This window comes from Gopherus evgoodei, chromosome 2 (genome assembly GCF_007399415.2).
Source record: "Gopherus evgoodei ecotype Sinaloan lineage chromosome 2, rGopEvg1_v1.p, whole genome shotgun sequence".
NCBI classification, from domain to species: Eukaryota; Metazoa; Chordata; order Testudines; family Testudinidae; genus Gopherus; species Gopherus evgoodei.
Genome location: NC_044323.1, coordinates 247,995,363 through 248,016,189, shown reverse-complemented (window position 1 = coordinate 248,016,189; position 20,827 = coordinate 247,995,363). Strand labels below are relative to the sequence as shown.

Genomic DNA, 20,827 nt, shown 5'->3' with positions numbered 1-20,827 from the left:
CTTTTACATAGAAATTAATGCAAGTTTTTGAAATTTGGTTTAGTTCAGAAATGAAAACCAAACATTTAAAAATTCTGAGAAAGGGAATGGAGCACGGGCTTGGGGCAGTCCCTTTGGGATGCTGCCCCGGGGCCACAGATCCTGAGGTGATATATTTATTGGGCTGTCTTGGAGCAGGGGACCATGGGCTTTTGGGGAGCTGTAAACCTGCTAGCCAGGTCTCCCATTATCCCAGGCTCTCAGTTCCCAGTCAGCCCTCTAGGCAGGCTGCTGAGGAACTGGGCTCTTCAGCACGTGACCAGGCAGGTTGCCAAGATGCCAGGCAGGCAACCTGGCTGAAAATCAAGCAGGGTTTGAAACCTGTGAGACAGGCAGGATTCCATTGGAACCCTGCCTGGGTTCTGTCAAAACTGCATCAAAATTAAACTGTCTCTGCCATTTGTTTAGATTTCAACAAAATAGCAAATTCCAATAAAAAGTTTCTTTGCATTTTTTCCAACCAGCTTTAACTGAAGAACCCTTTAGAATTTAAATGGTTTAAACATACATAACTATAACTTTTGTTACATGCACCAAATGTTCTGATTTATCACACTGCAGAAGTATCTAGATTAGTTGCTTAAATTTTGATAAGCTTGTTGTATGAGCAGTGCAGGCTTTAGGTTTTGCAATTTCCTATGTGAAGTAACGTGTGTAGGGTGACCAGATGTCCTGATTTTATAGGGACAGTCCTGATATTTGGGGCTTTTTCCTATATAGGCTCCTATTACCCACCACCCCCATCCCGATTTTTCACACTTGCTATCTGGTCATCCTATGTGTGTGAGTCACATCCAGCTACATTTACTACAATCAGGGGTTAAAGTAAGGAAAGAGCAGACAGAGAGGAAAGGGAGAGGTACCACTCCTCCTTGGCTGATGTGGTGAGAATACCCTTTTCTCTTTCAATCCACTGTACCCTGCCTACAATCAGTCCCCTCCATATAGCCCAAAACTCTCACATTCAATTCATAGTCACCCCCTGCCTCCCCCGTGAGCGCCCCCAGGCTCCAGCCTGTTACAACTTCACTGATTTATGAAACTCCAAGTCTGGTGACTTGATTTCTCCCATGGACACGGCATAGGAAGCCAAGAAGAGGAACCAACAATTTTCCAAATGAAAAAGATAGCTAGGGATTTCAGTCTCTGCTGCTACCTGCTGGCACTAGAATTATATAGAGACTGGGACAGGGGTCTCCAACCAGGGCCAGCTCTAGTCATTTCGCAGCCCCAAGCATGGCGGCACGCCACAGGGGGTGCTCTGCTGCTCGCTGGTCCCGTGGCTCCTGTGGATCTCCCGCAGACATGGCTGCGGAGGGTCCGCTGATCACACGGCTCCGGTGGACCTTCCGCAGGCGTGCCTGCGGATGCTCCACTGGAGCCGCAGGACCAGCAGACCCTCAGCAGACACGCCTGCGGGAGATCCACAGGAGCCGCTTGCCGCCCTCCCAGCAACCGGCAGAGCGCCCCCCGCGGCATGCCGCCCCAAGCACATGCTTGGCGCGCTGTGGCCTGGAGCCGGCCTTGTCTCCAACGCCATGCCCATGGGCACCATGGTGCCCATCAGGGCTTCTGAGTGTGCCTGCATACTGGCTGGCAGACAAGCATCCGCCAAAATGCTGACAACAAACAGCATCATCCAGAGGCATCGCCGCCAAAATGCCACCAAATGGGGTGCTTGTCAGTAACAACGCCTATAGACATTGCCACTCATCGGCGGCATTTCGGCGGATACTCATCTGCCACCACGGTCCTTTGTGGCTCGTCGTCTGGCGCCCACCAGCTGAAAAAGATTGGGGACCACTGGACTGGGAAGTGGGGCTCATGGGTTGGGTGGCTATATGTGGTGGCAGGCCCAAGGAAAGCTGGAGTTCTATGCAGCTCGATTCAGAGTGCCAATGGTGTTCCTAATGAAGCCAACTGAGTAGTTTCTAATAGAAGGGCCTAATCCTGAAATTCAGCTTTCACTCTGTTCTAACTCAATCTTTATTCATGAAATTTCCCACTGACTCCAATGGGAGTTTTCCTTATTGAAAGAGTAAGGTCAGAATGGCATGTAAATAAATCATCTCAAATTGTGAAAGAACCATGACAATAGGGAAGTTAATGTCTGGCTGAAGTTTACCTGGTCTGGGCTGACTTCAATAGGCTCCCTCAGAAGAATCCAGGTAATGCACTCTTCACAAGGAGGTGTAGTGAAGGAGCCATGGTAGGTCCAATAGTCCCGAGATTTAGGGAAAAGAATTGATGGATCAAAGTTTTGAAAAGGAGCCTCTTTCCCCTTAAATAAATGAAAGAGAAATCTCTTTAATAACAATAGTGGAGACTCAAATCTTTCTTAAAAAGAGACCTGAGTTTCCATGGCATAATTAATGGACCATCCAGCATGATGTAACAGATTAACTTTCTCTTCCTTTCTAACATTTGCCCTACAATTTACTTTTCTAGAAATGACCACTAGCCCAAGGCTGAGATTTTCCATGTAAGTAAAATAAAATGCGCTTTATCAAGGTGTCCACAGCTATAAGTAAAGGATGAAACATCTGACAAACTCTTATAATGTATGTTCACCTAGCAATTATAACTGTGCATGAAATATTTATGCCCAAAATATTTTTGCACTAACTTGTCCTATACATAAATAAGTAGCCTTGTTGAAATTTATACTTTGCCAAGAAAAAATAAGTGTAACAAATGTAATTCAAGGAACCATGTATTTATTTGTATTTAATTCCCTAGCCCATGCTCCTATCTTTCTCTGGTTTTCCTGAACTATTTAAATAGCTACACCTCACTTCTGCATTGCTTTGATGTATGCATGGTGACTAGATTTCACTATCCAAAACTGAACATCTATGTGTCCATTGTTACTAAAACAAGGTGTAAAATCTGACAAAGTTAGGGAATCTCAGATGCCATGTAACAGGGTATAGCTTCACTTCTGTCTTTTTACCATATAAGCTCACTGTGTTCAGTCGTCTGTTAACTTTCTCAAGAACTTTTGGTCACAGTAATGAGGTGTCCCACACAGAGTTGTGTATGGGAGAAAGAAATGAATGGAGTGTTAAGGCTGTTCTCTTTGGCAGAGCAGAGAGGGAAAGAGAGGGTAATAAATGACTCAGGATTGGTTAATTAGGAAGAGGTAGAATTATGTAGGGATTAGAGGAGAAGAGAAAGAACTTTAAAGTTGAGGTGCTGGAGAGGGGAAGCCAGTGGAGGGATTCAGGACTTCACCTCGCAAGTCAGTTGTGCTACTCATGCACTTAAAGTTAAGCACAGACTTCAGTGCTTTGCTGAACTGGGGCCAGAGCACTCATCAACTTGCAGAACTGAGCTCTCTCAAATAGGTGGGTGACATGTCAATGTCGGATGTACAGTGAAGAGTGAATTTTCTTTTAACAGAATTAGAATGGACCCCAACGTTGGTCACATACTGATATTTTCAGGAAACATCTAGTGGTTGCATTTACTTCCAGTGTTAAGTAAGTGGCTTGAAACTGTAATTCTTATGCAACTAAGTTCCCTTCTGAGGGAGTTATGCCTATATAAGGCCCTTAGGTAATTAATTAATTTGAAAAACAGTTTAGGATAGGATTCTCAGATATTTGTGCTAATATCAGTGAGGGCTGCCTGGCAACTGTGCATTTAGGGGCTGATCAAAAGCCCATTGAAGTCAATGAGGGACCTTAGAGAAGTGAGAGGAGGAATTACATTTCTCCTTAAAGAAGAGAAGATATTCTGGACCATAATCACCAGAATGTTCTGGTTGCTATGCGTTGCTGGAACAATGCAAAGCAGCCAGATCAGACTAGCAAATCTGGCCTTCTGGTTCTTGCTACTGAAGCTACTCAGTTAACCTAATAAAATAAAAACTATTTTGTTACCTTTGTCTTAATATTATCTATTGCTTCAAGAATTCTCTTCATCTCTGGTTTGGGAGTTTTTCCTACCTGTAATGCAGAAAGCATAAATTGAACAGTAGATTTGCAGCTAAATTTATTCTCCTTCATATCTCACGACTGTATGAAAAATGCTACTTGACCCATCCCTCTGTCAATTAATATTCTCTGACCATTTTGTACTGAAAAACAACAAAACATTACTCCTGATGGAGGGAAAAAACACCCAGAATAATATAAGAATAAACTTCTTGATTTTTCATTACAGTGGTGTTTGCTAAAACTACCAACAAAGCTCAGTCATGCTCCAATTGAAGTGGCTAGCATAATTCCCACTGATTTGAGAGGGGACAGGGTGGGATGCAAAAGAAGAAATTCTGATGATTAGAACTAAATTAGTTTCACATCTCACACAATTTTTACTTATAACAAATAGAAAATGTATTGTTTCTTTAGCATATAATATACAATTTGGTGATAATTTTCCTACCAAATGCATGCTTTAGCTCTTATGCAGTAGCCTGACTTTATTAAAGAATAAAACTACATGCTAAACTGAGTATACAGGGAAAATAGAAGTGGAAAGCTGATATCTTTACAAAGGATCTGATCTCACGTAAAGAAGTGTAAAGAAATACTATATTATGCCTTTTGACACTTCAGAAGAGGATAGCAGCACTCATCTCTGGAAGAATGGGTTACAATATGGTTCATGTCACCAGTAATGTAAATTTGCCCTTCTTAAACTACCTCCTCTTGGCCCTCATTCTGCAGGCTTCACATAAACCAAACATCCATTGAAGTACGGCATCAGAGAAGACACCATGACTCAGTCTAAGATCGCTAGAACTGGATGAAATATCTTCAGTGAATAATTTATTTGCTGAAAATGCAGTTTTGGTGACCCACAAGTACTTGTGAATTTGTGTCACATTTGCTGAATAGTTTTGACTGAACTGAAAAACTCAAAACGTTTCGATAGCATCAAAATGAAATACTGAAAAGTGTCTCAGCCCTCTAATATGTGAGCATTGCTGATGGTCAGACTCAACGTGCATTTCCAGAGTTGTGGAGAACTGCACGCTGCACCTGCTACTACTACATCTGCTAATAACCAATGCTCATTCTCATCACAGACACTAAAAACCAAATGAGAAAAAAAAATCATTACAGATGTAAAATATCTGAGGAATTTTCACTACTCAACTTCTATTAACCCACTAATTATTTCTACATTGCAATGTAAGCCCAGTGATAGTAGAATTCGAGTTAGCAGACCCTGGGATTGTTAATGTAGGTCTTGAGCACCTATATTCATTTGTAACCCCAGGATAAGAATTGTTGAACTCTGGGTCCCAACTTGGGGCTCCAATGTCTACACTCCAGTATGTGCGTATGAGTCCAACCACATACACTCCAGACTTTCCACTGCCTTCCCAAAACGTGGCCACTCTAGCCCTTTGTTTGTGGCGCAGTGTGGGAAAACTTGACTATCAGGAAAACTTGACTGTCCCGAGGGCAAAGAAAGTCAGCCACTGTGATTGTGGAATACTTTTGACAGACTCACAGAGCATAAATCAGTGGGGCTGTATCTACACTGAAAAACAATAGGATTTGAACTTGGGTCCCACTTTGAATCAGGCTCAGACCCTCCATCCAGGGATCCTGGTTCTGAGCCCTAGGTTGGTGCAATTTATGTGGGGGAATTAGGATTGAGCATGAGTTCAGATTCTGGGTTTATATTGCAGTGTAGACACACCAACTGAGTTTTTCCTGCTTAAAGACAGACTTCAGTAAGGACTTTGAGTTTGTGTCTATTAGTATTAGAGAAGTGCCTCAATCAAAATGCTGGATCTAATTCCAGAATTTGAAGATAGTTTGAATCAGGACCAAATCTAACCTTCATGGTGGCGTCCCATTTCTGCAATGGGATGAACCAGTGTTGTACTAATGTTCTGTCAATATTTAAAAATGATAAACAGGACAACCCAGGTGATTATAGGCCTGTTAGCCTGACATTGATCCAGAGCAAAATAATGGAATAGCTGATATGGGACTTTATTAATCAAGACTTAAAGGAGGTTAATATAATAAGACCATCAACATGGGTTTATGAAAAACTAACTTGATATCTTTTTTGATAATATTACAAGTTTGGTTGTTAAAAGTAATAGTGTTGATGTAACATTCTTAGACTTCTGCAAGGCATTTGACTTGGTTCTGTATGACAATTTGATTAAGATACTAAAATGATACAAAATCAACATGACATATAATAAATGGATTAAAAGCTGCCTAACTGACAGGTCTCAAAATGTAACTGAAAACAGAAAATCACCATCAAGTAGGTGTATTTCTAGTAGGGTCTGCAGGGATTAGTTCTTGGCCCCACACTATTTAAAATTTGTATCAATGACCTGGAAGAAAACATAAAATCATCACTGACAAAATTTACCACTTGCACAGACACAGGGAGAGTGGAAAATAATGAAGACGACAGGTCACTGATAAAGCATAATCTGGATGGCTTGCTAAATTGGGCGCAAGCAAACAATATCCAAATGTAAAGTCATACATCTAGAAACAAAGAATGTAGGCCATGTTTACAGACTTTTACCCTGGGAAGCAGAGACTCTGAAAAATATTTGGGGGGCATGGTTGATAATCAGTTAAACAAGAGGGTGACTCTCTGGCCAAAAGGGCTAATGCAATCCTTAAATGCATAAACAGGGCGATCTCATGTAGCCAAAGGGAGGTTATATCACCGCTGAATTTAGCACTCATGAGACTGCTGCTAGAATACTGTGTTCAGTTCTGGTTTTCACAATTCAAGAAGGTTGTCAATGAATTGAAGAGGGTTCAGAGAAGAGCCACAAGAATGATTAAAGGATTGGAAAACTTGCTTTATAGTAATAGGTTCAAGGAGTTCAATCTATTTAGTTTAACAAACAGAAAATGAAGGAATGACTTGATTACAGGCTATAAGTACCTACATGGGGAACAAATATTTGAGAATGGGATCCCCAGTCTAGCAGACAAAGTAACGACAAGTTCCAATGGTTGGAAGTTGAAGCTAGAGAAAATCAGACTAGAAATAATAAGGCATACATTTTTAACCATGAGGGTAATTAACCATTGAACAAACTTAGCAAAGGTTGTGGAAGATTCTCCATCACAGGCAATTTAAAAATCATGATTAGATTTTTTTCCTAAAATATATGTTCTAGTTCAAACAGGAATTATTTCAGGGAAGTTCTCTGGTCTGTGTTACAAAGGAGGTGAGACTACATGATCACGGTGGTCCCTTCTGGGCTTAGAATCTATGAATAAAACTTGGACCTGAACAGTGAGAAGGTTTTTATCATGATCCCTAAACAAACTTAATGAGAAATCATTGCATATATTGTTGAGGTCAGATGAAAAGCTTTGTTGATGGGGGTGGTTGTGGGACAGGCTGCAATGAACAGTGGAAGAAGTGACCCTGGGTTTTAGCATGTTTTTGTCAGAGTAAGATTAAGGCAGATTCTTTAAGAGAGATCTCTGTCATGGAAATCATTCAGTGAGTAACACTGCACAGCTGATTGCTACTGAGCAGATACCTGCTATTGATACTGCACCCAGAGAGGAGGAGAAAATGCACCCTGGGTTCCCTCACTCTCCATCAAAACATAGTCTCAGTGTTATGGATGTAGCAAACGGATACAGACTGCAGATAAAATTACTCTTTTTCAGGTACATGTATGACACACACTACCGAACGTTACGGATGGTGCTAAATGTCTGCTTTACGGGTGTGAGTGCACTAAATTTCTATGGATCCAGGCCCAATATAATCCCAATGTATGCATTATTCTGAATATTATTCTCTAATGATATATTGCTGAGAAGTAAGTACAACAGGAACTTTTTTCCCTGCAATTAGCATAAGAATACAGGTATGCAACAGTATAAAGAATGAACACTTCCAAACTTACTTTCAGAAAAACGCCCACAACAGCCACACCATCAGGTTGTTTCAAAGCTTCAGCAAAATTACTGTATTTCGGATTCCAGTGTACCAAGTGAAGCTTGAACCAAAGAAATGTAAATGTTATAAATGCAATAAAAAGCCATCACAGAGCAAGTCCTGCATTCCTTGTGCATCCTGCTGAAAGAGTTTTGAATGCACAGGGAATGCAGAATTGGGCCCCCCAAAAGAAAATATGTATAAATATGTCGTATTGCTTCTACAGCTCTTCTACATACTTGTGTTTTATGCAACAATTGCTTGTCAACTACTTTGGGTTTAAATGATGCATAAAAATTAGACTAGAGAGACTGCACAAAATAATATAAAACTTGCTTGAAATTAATCAAATAATGTAATTGAGGAGATGCTTACAAATGCATGTAACATGCACACATGCAATGTAGAAGTTATAGAAGTTATCCATTGATGTGTTTAATCTCAATTGTATTTTCGGGTTAAAGAAATTCTTTAAAAAAATTAAAATGTATTTATGCTTTATAAACCATGGTTCTGCAGTTCCTGCTCTATTTTCCATCCCACTCCCCTACACTGGTAGTGAATGGACCAGGTGACCCTGTAGATCTTTCTCATCTCTACTGTCTACAATATTAAAAGTTAGGGAAATTTTGCATAGTGTTTTATTTATTCTTCCAGAGGACTGCTATCTATTTATTTAGCTTCTAATAACATGGCCATCACCATGGTATCTGAATATATGCAGAATCTGGACATATCTTCATATTATACAAATATGGTATGACTTCATTCACAATGAAATTATCCAGCAGTTTCATTAAATTTAGCTAATGTACACTCATATTTTAAAGGTTTCAGAGTAGCAGCTGTGTTAATCTGTATCCGTAAAAAGAACAGGATCACTTGTGGCACCTTAGAGACTAACAAATTTATTTCACCTTAAGCTTTCATGGGCTACAGCCCACTTCAAAAATAGCACTCTCCCTGACTGTGGCATATAATACATTGCTCTTTATTTACTCCTTTGTTGTTATTCGCATCATTGTTTAGGATAAAAGCAACATGGCCCAAACCTCCATTTGTATTTAGCAAAGCATTGTTCACTTCATATATTGTTTCTCCTCTGTGTAAAGGCCTATGGGTTAAATCTGCAAACAAAGGCAAAGTAAAATGCCTTTCTTGATCGAACTAAAAACAGAAGTTTGGGGGGACAGAATACTCCCACTCAATCCACTAGTAGTAACTGGGATACCCATGGAGCTGGACCATGGCTGATGCTACTAGGCAAAGCGAGGAAAGAGGAAAATCACCCACAGCTCCCACACAAAGTTTTGGGCCAGGGGATCTACGATATGCATCTCACCTGCCACCATTTCTTCTTGACGGGATCTGGTGCAGAGCCATGGTATATCTCTGCACAATATGTACATGTGACATGTAGGGGCTTTCAGAGTTGGAAAGAACACTAGCAGGCTGCTGCATGGCTCCTCACGGAGAGAAAACATGGTGTTTCCATGGTAGTTTGAGACTTACCCTTCCTCCCATGTAAGATGTGGAAAAAAGGCAGAGTTTGTTATTAATTTATTGCTATCAGAGCTTAAGCCCACACCGAACATATACTGGATTAAACTCAGCCATTAACTACAATGAGTTTAGCCCTTGGTAGTTTGTGTGTTCACACCAAAATAGCAGCAAATATTTATTTAAAAATTCTTGACCATACACTGATAGATTTTTTAAAACAGATAGTTAGAATCTAGAGGATATTCTCCACCACACCAGTTTTAAACTAATTGACATATCCTTGTAATAAAAGACATGTCCTTGCATTTGAAAAAATAAATCCTGGAACTTTATTTTTATAAATAATTAAATGTATACCAAAACCTCCTAATGACCAATAAAGCCAGCAAAAAATGATATAATACGTGGAGTAAAAATAAAATACAGCCACCAAAGTTATGTTTGCTGCAAAAATATCTCACTGAAAATGGTGAATTTAAGGTTGGGGCATATTTACAAAAATTGACAGTTTTGGTAGGGGACAGGCAGGGGGTGGGGTGTATTTTTGTTATGAAAAGCTGTGTTTGTTGGCAGAAATGATTCACCCCAGAGTATATTTATGAATAGTCACAGCAATAACATATTTCATACAATATCAATAAATACAAATAAATACTTGAAAAGAAAAAAGCGGTTAGAGTTGCCCAATTGCCCAATATGCTAGTATGTACAAAAACAGATCTCACCTCTGCTGCATATTTCACTCCATCTACAACGTGCTCAGAGCCATGGTCATCAGAGGAACCCCAATGAAAGTGAAACTGACGCAGCCTGTAGGTTCCTTGGAGTGGTCCACCTCGCACCACTGAAATTGACAATCCACATTAACATGTTAGTTACAGATCTTTTCAAAGAAGCTTTGATTCAAAACAGAGGTGTATACAATTATCACAGAGGAGTCCAAAATTTTGAAGGTGTTGAGCACCTACAGCAATTCCAGCTGATTTCAGTGGGAGTTCAGGGCACTCAGCACCTTGCAGGATTGGGCCTTTATCTACCTCTCACTGGGCTACATAGCACTATTTGATTTCAGAGCTATAGAAATGACCATGAATCAGGGTCAAACCACAGAATGGAATGTCAGTTGTAGAACAGATCTCATTCCCCTCAAGGCAGAATGTATTACAGTTTGGGGAGGATGAGTGCTTAGGATGGCTCACCATTCACCAGTGAATGTCCTGTTATGGAATTCACAATTTTATGCTGAAGATTTGATGAGAATCGTTGTGAAACTGACCTAGAGGAGCCACATAGTACTGCTGCTGGCCTAGAGGTGCCATACAAGCCCTGCCTATGATCCAGACCAGTAATGGCTTTTTAACCTATGTTGCAAGCAATGTTTACAGCGTAGTCTGTTATCTCTAAGGAAAGGCCTATTTCCTGAAGAAAGAGCAGAAGAAAAAGGAAAAAGCTGATGAGCTAAAAAGTGGTTACTGAGCATTCAGACAAACCTTATTCTCTGAAAAAGTTCCGTATGTGTAATAACCATGGCAACATTACCACCAGCGGGGCCATAATAATAAGTCATTATTTTAAGCAATAGGAAGGTTTTAGTTTGTAGACCACATAGAACAAGGTAAGTGTATTTTATGATATCATCATGAATTACATACTTTCCAACTATTAGCTTCGGTCTGTTCCTTGCAGGCTCTGGGCGTCCTCAATACCCATTGACTTTCATGGAAGTTAAAAGTGCTCAAACAGCTTCTACAAGGGATCTGCACATCACAAGATTGGGTCCGTATGGTAACGGCATACCAGGTAAAGACAATTACATCTCTGGATCTGACAAGGAGTAAGTCCATGCCCAGCTCTTTTCTGAAATCTCCTAGAAAGAAAGTATCTGAAGGATACAGAAGGAGGCCATCTTTCTTTCAGGTGGTCTCTCAGACATGTAATACTGTAGGCAGTTTGTCAGTGGGATCAGTAGCAGCTGTCAAGGTTATCAATTCTCCACTAAAACAGATTTATAAAACCAATTATCCTGTTTGAAGGTCAATGGGGTGCAACCTTGATTTTTTAAGTGCAGGTACCCTACCTCCACCAGTGTATCCTGCCCCACCAGTATCAATCCCTCATCTCAGCAAGTTTCTGTATAAAATGGTGTCCTCCATGTGGTGTGACTTCGCATCTACAGTGTGTGAGGTCAAAAGCGTAGGAACACTGTTCACACACTTTTCTGCCCCAGTACCTTACCTTGTTGTCACTTGTGAGTGATCACCAGTCATTGTTAATCCTTGCACCAGGTGAGGCTGTAAAACCTCATGCCAAAAAACTCATTGCTTCTCTCAACTGTAAATAGGGCTTAACTTAAGCGTAACTGATTTTGAACCAAAGAGACTATACTCTCAATAGGGGGCAAATCTTTTTTTTTCTTTGTTTAGAAGTAAGGTACAAATGCAAAAGCACATAATGCGAGTATAAATAGACTCTATTTATAGACAGTCTCTGATGTAAATCCCTCTCTTCCATATTCCAATCAGGTAAAAATTGATGAAATCTATCAGATATATCTTTCCCAAAAACTTTGTCCAAATTCCAATGGCTAAAAAATAAAGATGAAGTCCACAGAGGAGATATGGCTCAAAAGTAATAAAAAAAAATCTTTATTTTTTTTCAGTTTATGGACTGGTACCAAATTCTTTGAAGCTGCCCTCTTCTTGAAGAGGGAGAAATGAAAGGGGTGAGGTTTACTTTCAGTCAGAAAGGATGAAAGGATTAATTACAATGCATGTGACTTAAGATTGGGAAAGAAGCATGTACACATCTCCCTTGATATAGTATTTGGGGATGAGGAGAAAACGATATGCTACTATTCCCCTCAAACAGAATTACCTGTTGTTAAAATCAAAGGCAACTTGTTTTTATACATCATGGAATAATACCACATTATTTTCACTTGTGGAAAGTACCATCTTCTAGTACTCGAAATTCAAAACTGCCAAGCTGAACATTTCACATATGAAGATCATTTTATAAAGGTCCTGTCATCAAGCCAGCGAGCTATGGACAATTTTCTGGAGATGTCACATCCCCCCTGCTGCTGCTGTTTCTCTCTGTGAGTAGGCCCAAAAGGAGACATAGCTAAGTCTGCGGTTTTCTTGACTACCTTTGATTGCATTAGACCAAACTGGCTTTCAGGATCCTGCAACTATAATAAAAAAAGATGTCTACTCAATCCCTTCTATCCAGAGACTTTCCAATATACTTCTTTAAGCAGGACGGGACAGAGACTTCTGGATTTTATCATCCATGATCAGATGAAGCAGGACAGGAGGACAAGCTTTTTGGGTCATAGTTCTCCAAGACAGAAGAAATTCACAACCTTTGAGATATTTCTTCTTCCATTGTTCCTTCAATTTTAGGAAATGCAATTCTACCCCTCTGATGCACAAATACAACAGTAGGAGATATACCAGTTTTGCAGATGTGTTTCTGATATTCCATTAGAATTTGTCCATAGAGGCTAAGTGATTTAGTAAAACATTCACATACCTACAATATTTATATTTAAGCTGTATTGATTCAGCTTGGGTGGTCAGCATTCCGAATTCTCTGATCCTACTTACTTCATATTTTGACAATGCTAGTAAAGATCCCTTTTGACTATTTCTAGCTAAAGAGACAATATTACAAGGGTGTTTTTACCTTCTGTGTTTGATTTTGCCCACAAAACAAAATCCCTATTGTAGGATATGTTGGTTGCACTTTTCCCACCTGAAAGCAAGAATGTGATGGCATGCACCTGAAATCCTCCAGAATGCAAAGATTCTCAGGTATCTGATCATGAAGAATCCTTAACTTTGTGGAGTACTGCAGTGGGGAGAAACAGATGGAGAAGTTCTGTGCCTGTCCAAGGAATGGAGAATGCATCCTTCCCATATTCTTGCATGGGAATCTTCAGAATCTCAAAGTTTTGTGTATCTCATAGATGAGGAATGTTTCAGGGTCCTACAGCACTTCCTTACAAAGAGAGGATTTACCACCACATTCTCTTACCCTGGAATATGTTGAGCAGTTAAAATTTCCAAATTTTATGTCCAGATTTTATGGATAGTGGTCATCCATTCTGATCTGGTTTCTACTAGTTCTAAGTAATAGACCAATCATAATGTCTCCAATATTACTTTCCAAACAGTTCATGTTGCATTCTCATATTTTGCATGCTGATTTTGCCTGCTGCTACATACTGAACAGAGGTTTTCATTGAGCTGTCCACAATGAAGCCTAGATTTTAATTTAGAACCCAATGATATGTATCAATAGACTCATAGACTTTAAAGTCAGAAAGAACCATCATGATCATCTAGTCATATTGCTCTTTCCAAGTAAATTTCAAATGCCATCATGCTCTTTATTCTACTAGCTGTGTTAAGTCTCTCTGAAGTTTCTCACAGTCTTCTCTAGTCTCTGCTAATTGAAATAGTTTTCTGCAAATTTTGTCACCTCACTGTTCACTCCCTCTTTTGGATTAAACAACCCTGGTCCTAGTACAGAGCCTTGGGGCACCCCACTAGTAACCTTCTGTCATTTTGAAAAATTGACCATTTGTTCCTACAGTTGTTTTCCATCTCTTGGCTAGAAAGACCCTTAAGGGGCCTTAACAGATATAGTGTGGGCAAATATGTCATATTAAGAACTCCTCTGACTTGCCACAATTCAACTATTGGTCTAAGGACCAGACCTTGAATGGACCCTATGATATCAATGGGACTATTTGTGTGGGGAAAATTATTGCTGAATAAGGTTTGCACAATCTAGCTATATAAATATGTGTGTATATATATATATATATACACACACACACATATATACATAAATATATATATATATATACCCATAAATATATATTTCTTCACTCCCAGAGGCTTTGAAAGATGAATAACTAATCCTGACCCCATGATAAACATGCTCATAGCAACACATAGACCAAACACCATTACCTTCACTGATACAAATTGCCAGCAGAGCCTTGAAATTTCCCAGTAGTTTGGATGCATAGGAATGAAGACAAGTAGTGTGTTTAAATCTCTTATTTCATCAAAAGTACCCCATTTTTAAACCATGAATTTAAAGTCTTTCCAGCTGACCATGAGAAATGGATGGGAATTTATAAAAAACTGCAAGGACTTTGAATGTAAGATTGAATGATATCTCCTAGCTGACATAGGAACCATGAAAACAGAGTTTACCTAGCCACCATGAGAGTTTTCCTTTGGCAGTACTTCAAAGCCATGAGACACTGGGCCTTCTATTATTTTTTCTACTAAGACTAGGTGTCACAAGGCAAGTATGCCCTGTCCCTGTCACAGCTCTGCAGTTAAGTCCACCTGCCTGCCCTTAGCCTCAGGGCAGAACATCCCAATGGCCAGAGTCAATGTGGTTGCCCTTGTCATCGGGGCAGTGTGGCCTAATGTTCCAGAGTCAATATGATCACCCTTGCTTTCAGGGCAGTTTGGCTTAATGGCCGGAGTCAATATAATTGCCCTCTCACTCGTGCCATATAGCCTAGTGGCCACAGCAGTATGGCTGACCTCCTCGACATGATTGTGCAGCCTCGTAGCAAGAGTCAATACAATCACTCTCTTGCTCGGGCTGTATGGCCTACTGGCCAGAGTGAGTACAATTCTCCTGTCACTTGGGCTGTATGGATGACTTTCTCAGCACAGTTGTGTCGACTAGTGGTCAGAGTCAATAAGGTTGCCCTCCTTAGCAGGGCTAAGTGGCCTAATGGGCAGAGTTGGGAAAGTGGACCGCCACCTGGGGTGCGGGAGGGGGGGTTGGCAGCCACAGTAGGGGGAGCTGGGCCCTCCCTCTCCACCGGTTCCTGGCCCAGGGCCTTGGTAGTGGCAAGTGTGCATGCCACTGAGTCAGATAGGATTTGGCTGAAACAGGCTGACTCAAAATCCAGTTCGCTGTCCACGGTCAAGTTCCCCAGGCTACTTCCTACCATTCTCCCCAATTCTGTGGTCTGGATGTCTCTAAGATCTTTCTGTTCCTCAGCCTGTACTGCTCCTGGAAGCTCCAGCTTCCCATGGGCATCCACGGGTATTTGAACATCTGCCTGGGTCTCAGCACCTCTGGCTCCCACAGTCTGGGGTTCCATCTGCTCCTGGGCTGGAGCCTGCAAGGTGTATCCTTCCTCTCTGGTGGTCAGCCTACAATGAGCTGGGCTGCTCCCTTTTATACTGAAGCGGCAGTTGGAGCATGCCCAGCAGGGGCGAGGAGGTATGGATTCCTCTGCCCAGAGTGTGGGGTTAACCCCTTCTTGTCCGGAGCAAGGCAAGTACGCCCCACTACACTAGAGTAATAGCTCTAAGTTTATATATAAAATGGTCCCCCTGCACTGGATTAGAGCTGAACTATGATTTTAGCCTGTCTGGTGTCTATCACAGCATTAATAGGAGAAGATTGAACCTTTTCCCAGTTCAAACACAAAACCCTAGCATCCTTGCTTTTGAAAATGTCTGCTTTGGCTGTTGAAAAGAATCTCTGCAAGTGAATGTTGAGTGGCTGCATTTAAAGGACTCTGCCAGTTTCAATCTCTTATTCTGTAAGTCAGTAAGAAAAATGTGCTTATCTTTCCCAGATCTCACATCTCCTAGTTGGTGAATAGTCTTGCCTTGAGATGGAGCAGATAAGTGAAAGTTGAAAATTCTTTTACAGGTTGGACACTGCATCCTCTTGGTATTCTTCCTGCTTGGCTTGAGGTTGGCTATCCCAGCCAAAGGGCTGAAGATGTCTCCTCTGTTCTTAAACATCACTATTACTGTGCCTTAGGAACACTGAATTGTCCAATTAGGGACCACAAGTGGTTTGGGCAGGACTTTTCCTACCCATGAGTTCTCTAATATTTGCTCTACATGGGCACTATTAACCAGCAGTGAGTCTGGCCTGCTAGTTGGTCTAACGTATTAGGAAAAACTTTCTCACTAGGAGGGTGGTGAAGCACTGGAATGGGTTACCTAGGGAGGTGGTGGAATCTACTTCCTTAGAGGTTTTTAAGGTCGGGCTTGACAAAGCCCTGGCTGGGACGATTTAGTTGGGAATTGGTCCTGCTTTGAGCAGGGGGTTGGACTAGATGACCTCCTGAGGTCCCTTCCAACCCTGATATTCTATGATTCTCTAATGGAGCCTCCTCTTCCAAGAGAATGTCCCACTTTTCCATCTTCTGTACTAGCTCTGGGCAATGTCATATTCAGTACAAGGACAGCTTGGAACCCACAATGTTCCTCTGCACCTCAGTGCACATAATCCACATAATTCCTTTGTCCCTAAGATTTGGATTTGTTTTGTCCTAATGAGAAACACTTTTCTGGAAAATTAAAATTGGACAAACACCTCAGCTAAACTGAGGGTCTCCAAACAGTCTAGATTGAAATACTAACAATATCTCTCAGCTTCTTTTAATGGTCTCCAAGATGGGATTGCAGAAAATAGCAAGCAAAGGCTTAATAATATAGCTCACAGACTTTCTCACGGTGTTTGGGCATCCATCATTTTTATTGGCGGAGATGTCCCCTTCAAGAGTGCCTTACTCTCTTTAAGCATTTAGCTGAGTGTTTGGCCTGATGTGTCAGTTCTGGATTCTGGGAATTTCCCACACTCCATTCTTCAGGAAGTAACATTGTAGCCACACTGAGGGATCTACAGCAGTCAAAATGTGACTCCCTCAGTTTGCTATTGCTTGGCTCAAGCAACATGGACTATGCCATCTGGGTGAATTTCTCTAAGAGTGAAACAGCCCAGGAGGGTTCAATGGAGAAAGTACTTGCAGCATTTTGGTCAGTGACTGGTTCGTATTCTGTGTATTTGTACATTGCCTAGCACAGTAGGACCCTGATCTTAGATATGGCCTTTGGGCTCCACGATAACAAATATTCAATGAATAAGACAGTCCAAGATGCTTCCTGAAATTTAGTGTTCACAGCACCTATTTAAAAGAGGCCTCTGTCACAATGCAGGGCCTGTAACTGGGTGTGCAGAGACAGATGCCTGATAGAGTGGAGACTCTCCATTTCCTGCACTCCTCATGGTTATTCGTCATGGAGCTGTTTTCTGACTAGCAAGAAGAAGAGTTTGGATCAAAACAGTGCAGTTTTTCAGTCTTCAGTGAAGCCAGTGAGGCAGGCTTAGGCAGTGAAGGTCAATGCTGTGCAGGTGGATGCAACTAAGGTGAGCAGAGACTCCTCTATGTGGTTTGTCTCACTGAGGGTCAGGTAACAAAAATTAGTTTGGCACAGAAGGTCAGCCCTGTTTATTAGAGACATGAGGAGGTTTGTCCTTGCAAACATGTTTTAAAACATTCGCCTGTTGCCTGATCTACAAGGCCAGGTGATAACCCACAAGGGAACATAATGGGGCATTAGTCCCTGAAATAGAAAATGTTGCTTTACAAGAAAATAAAGACATAATATTGTGAGCAAATGTTACAGCTCATTGTGTCAATTATACATTATAAAATCCATAAATAAATAAGCAATTGTGCAACAGAAGATATCAGTACACCCACAGTCATTGTGGCTAATTAAGTCAGGTAAGGACTTTTCTGAAAGGTCTTCAATACATAGTTACATCATTGACATTTTTAAATGGAATTCTCTAAGTAACTGTTAAGAAGGAAAGATAACACTCAAAAAAAATAAGGGGTTTATTTATATGTGAATTTGGTGTTCTTTAGGAACAAATGGCACTGTCTGTGCAGAAGAATAAAGAGTGGGATTCTCAGTCCATTTTCCAGCACACATCAATCCTGACTTACTACACAAAACACCCTAGTCTTTCAATTCTGGGCCTGTTTTGAGCAGACACTGGTATAAAATAAGCTCCCATATTCATTTTCATGTTTGACCTAAAGCAAGAATGCAGCCCATGACTCTGAAGGCAGAAAGCTGATAACCAAAACATCTATTGAATTTCCAGAAGACCGGGTCAGAAAAGCACTGAAGTTCTGACCTCCAGCAATATCATGGAGGTTCAAAGTTAACATTAATACAATTCTTAATCCTCTTGTGCATAAGCACTGCTGGTATCAAATTAATGCTAAATACCAGACATGCTGGAATATCATAGGATAAAAGATGTGCTAAACACAAAGTGAAAGGCTTAACTTGGCCATTTGTCTTTAGTTGACATGTGCCATATCCACTGGCGTACATAAGGAAAGCATTGTATTGGGCTTTAGCTATATAATTCTTGTAAGTCTTATTGACTTCAGTAATACATAAATAAATCATCATAAATTATTTGCAGTTGTATAAAGGCTTTTATAAAAGAACCTTGAAGTGCTATGCAAAGATAAGTATTTACCTGTAATGACTAGGAGCTCTAGTCAAGGACCTGGCTAAGCACTGTACAAACTCAGAACAAAAAGACAGTCCCTGCCCCAAGGAGTTTTCAATCCAGGTATGACAAGAGGCAATAGATATATGCAGACAGAAGAGAGAATACAAGGAAATCATGAGACAATATTGGTGATGGGCAGTGGTGTCAGCATACCAGCAGGCTAACCGTTGTCAAGTTTTTGGTAGTCATCACATAAAAGAAGAGTTTGGAGTAGTGTTTTGAAGGCAGATAATGAATTAGCTTTGTGAATGTTTATGGGGAGTGCCTCTTAAGCATGAGGGGCAGCATGGGAAAAAGTATGAAGGTGCCTGTTTAAAAACTAAACAAGCAGGCAATGGAGGCTGGTGTCTCAGCCATTTGGTAGCAAGTATCAACAGCTTGATGATGAAAGAGAGATCATAGATGTTTGGCTGCGTGTGTGTGTTACCTCTGTGTGCCGCCCCAGCCCTGCATAGACAGCTGGCATGGCAGACCTTGTGTGAACCGCCCAATGACCACAAGATCCGTTAAGGGATGAAGGCATCTGATCAAACTTATTGTCAATGAAGCACGGTACTAGTATCCCGCAGATTCTACCAAACCACTAATATATGTATGCCCATAACAATGGACCAACTCAATGAATGGTGGGACTTTCCATTCCTCCTTAGGACAGAAAAAGACACTTCCTCTGAGATACATCTTTATACCCCAATACAAACAAGTTAGTACTGCCTCTCTGACATGTTACTCGGGTACTGGCCCCCTGACCTGGCTAGTTACCACTTATCACAGTATACCTGTTGTTAGATCAAAACATCTCTATGACATACTGTCATCCTGACCTGACCAGTGTGTTCCTGTTATCCGGTGGGTAAGTTTTTGAACCAGATCAGGATGTTCTGGTACCACTTGATATTGGGATGGTTTGCACTAGCACTTCTTAGCAATGTGTATTTCTGCAATATCAGCCCTGTTCTTGCTAGATTCTGTGAACAAGCCCTGCCTCATACCAGGTTTCTGATACAATGGTTTATGTCTCAGGCTTTCTTCCTTCTACAACAGGTACAGTGGGATTAGGTTATGAAAGGCCTTGAAAGTTAAGACAACAAGATTTAATGAGATAGAGAAGGAGGAGCCAGTGAAAGGATGCAAAGAGAGGGGAAACACCATTAAAGCAACAGACTAGGAAAATAATCTTTTCTGCAGCATTCTGAATGGATATGAACAGGGGAAGAATGCATTTGTAAAAGCCAGAGAGAAGGATGTTTCAGTAATTGAGACGACATGAGGAGAGCTTGGACAAGTGTTTTAGCTGTGTGGATGGATAAGAAAGACTGCATGTTAGAGATGTTATGCAGGAAGAACTAGCAAGAGATTATATGAGCCTGGATATGAGGACCTAGACAGAGATCTGCATCAAAGATGGAGCTCAGGTTATGTGTCTGAATGACTGGTATGTTATCCACACTGATTAAGAAAGGAGGTGATCATGAAATCATAGAATTTGCAATTCTAAGGAAGGGTAGAAGGGAGTACAGCAGAATAGAGACAATGGATTTCAGGAAGGCAGATTTTGGTAAATTCAGAGAGCTGATAGGTAAGGTCCCATGGGAATTAAGACTAAGGGGAAAAAACAACTGAGGAAAGTTGGCAGTTTTTCAAAGGGACACTATTAAGGACCCAAAAGCAAGTTATTCCGATGATTAGGAAAGACAGAAAATGTGGCAAAAGACCACCTTAGGCTTAACCACGAGATCTTGAGTGACCTACAAAATAAAAAGGCGTCATATAAAAAAATGGAAACTAGGTCAGATTACAAGGATGAATATAAGCAAATAACACCGGAATGCAGAGGGCAAGATTAGAAAAGCAAAAGCACAAAATGAACTCAAACTAGCTATGGGAATAAAGGGAAACAAGAAGACTTTTTATCATACATTAGAAGCAAGAGGAAGACCAAGGACAGGGTAGGCCACTGCTCAATGAGGAGGGAAACAGTAACGGGAGACTTGGA

General features: G+C 40.9%; 1 protein-coding gene across 9 annotated transcripts in view; it reads right to left on the bottom strand.

Moving 5' to 3' along the window:
* LOC115646922 (carbonic anhydrase 3-like) overlaps nt 1-20,827 on the bottom strand; it is a 98,981-nt gene that overhangs the window by 4,426 nt on the left and 73,728 nt on the right. For all 9 annotated transcript variants that reach the window (XM_030553385.1, XM_030553386.1, XM_030553379.1 and 6 more), the window contains 4 exons: nt 10,173-10,291; nt 7,913-8,005; nt 3,924-3,989; nt 2,165-2,320 (listed from right to left, as the gene is read on the bottom strand). In XM_030553385.1, coding sequence (XP_030409245.1) covers nt 2,165-2,320; nt 3,924-3,989; nt 7,913-8,005; nt 10,173-10,291 — 434 coding nt within the window. The remainder of the gene's footprint in view (nt 1-2,164; nt 2,321-3,923; nt 3,990-7,912; nt 8,006-10,172; nt 10,292-20,827) is intronic.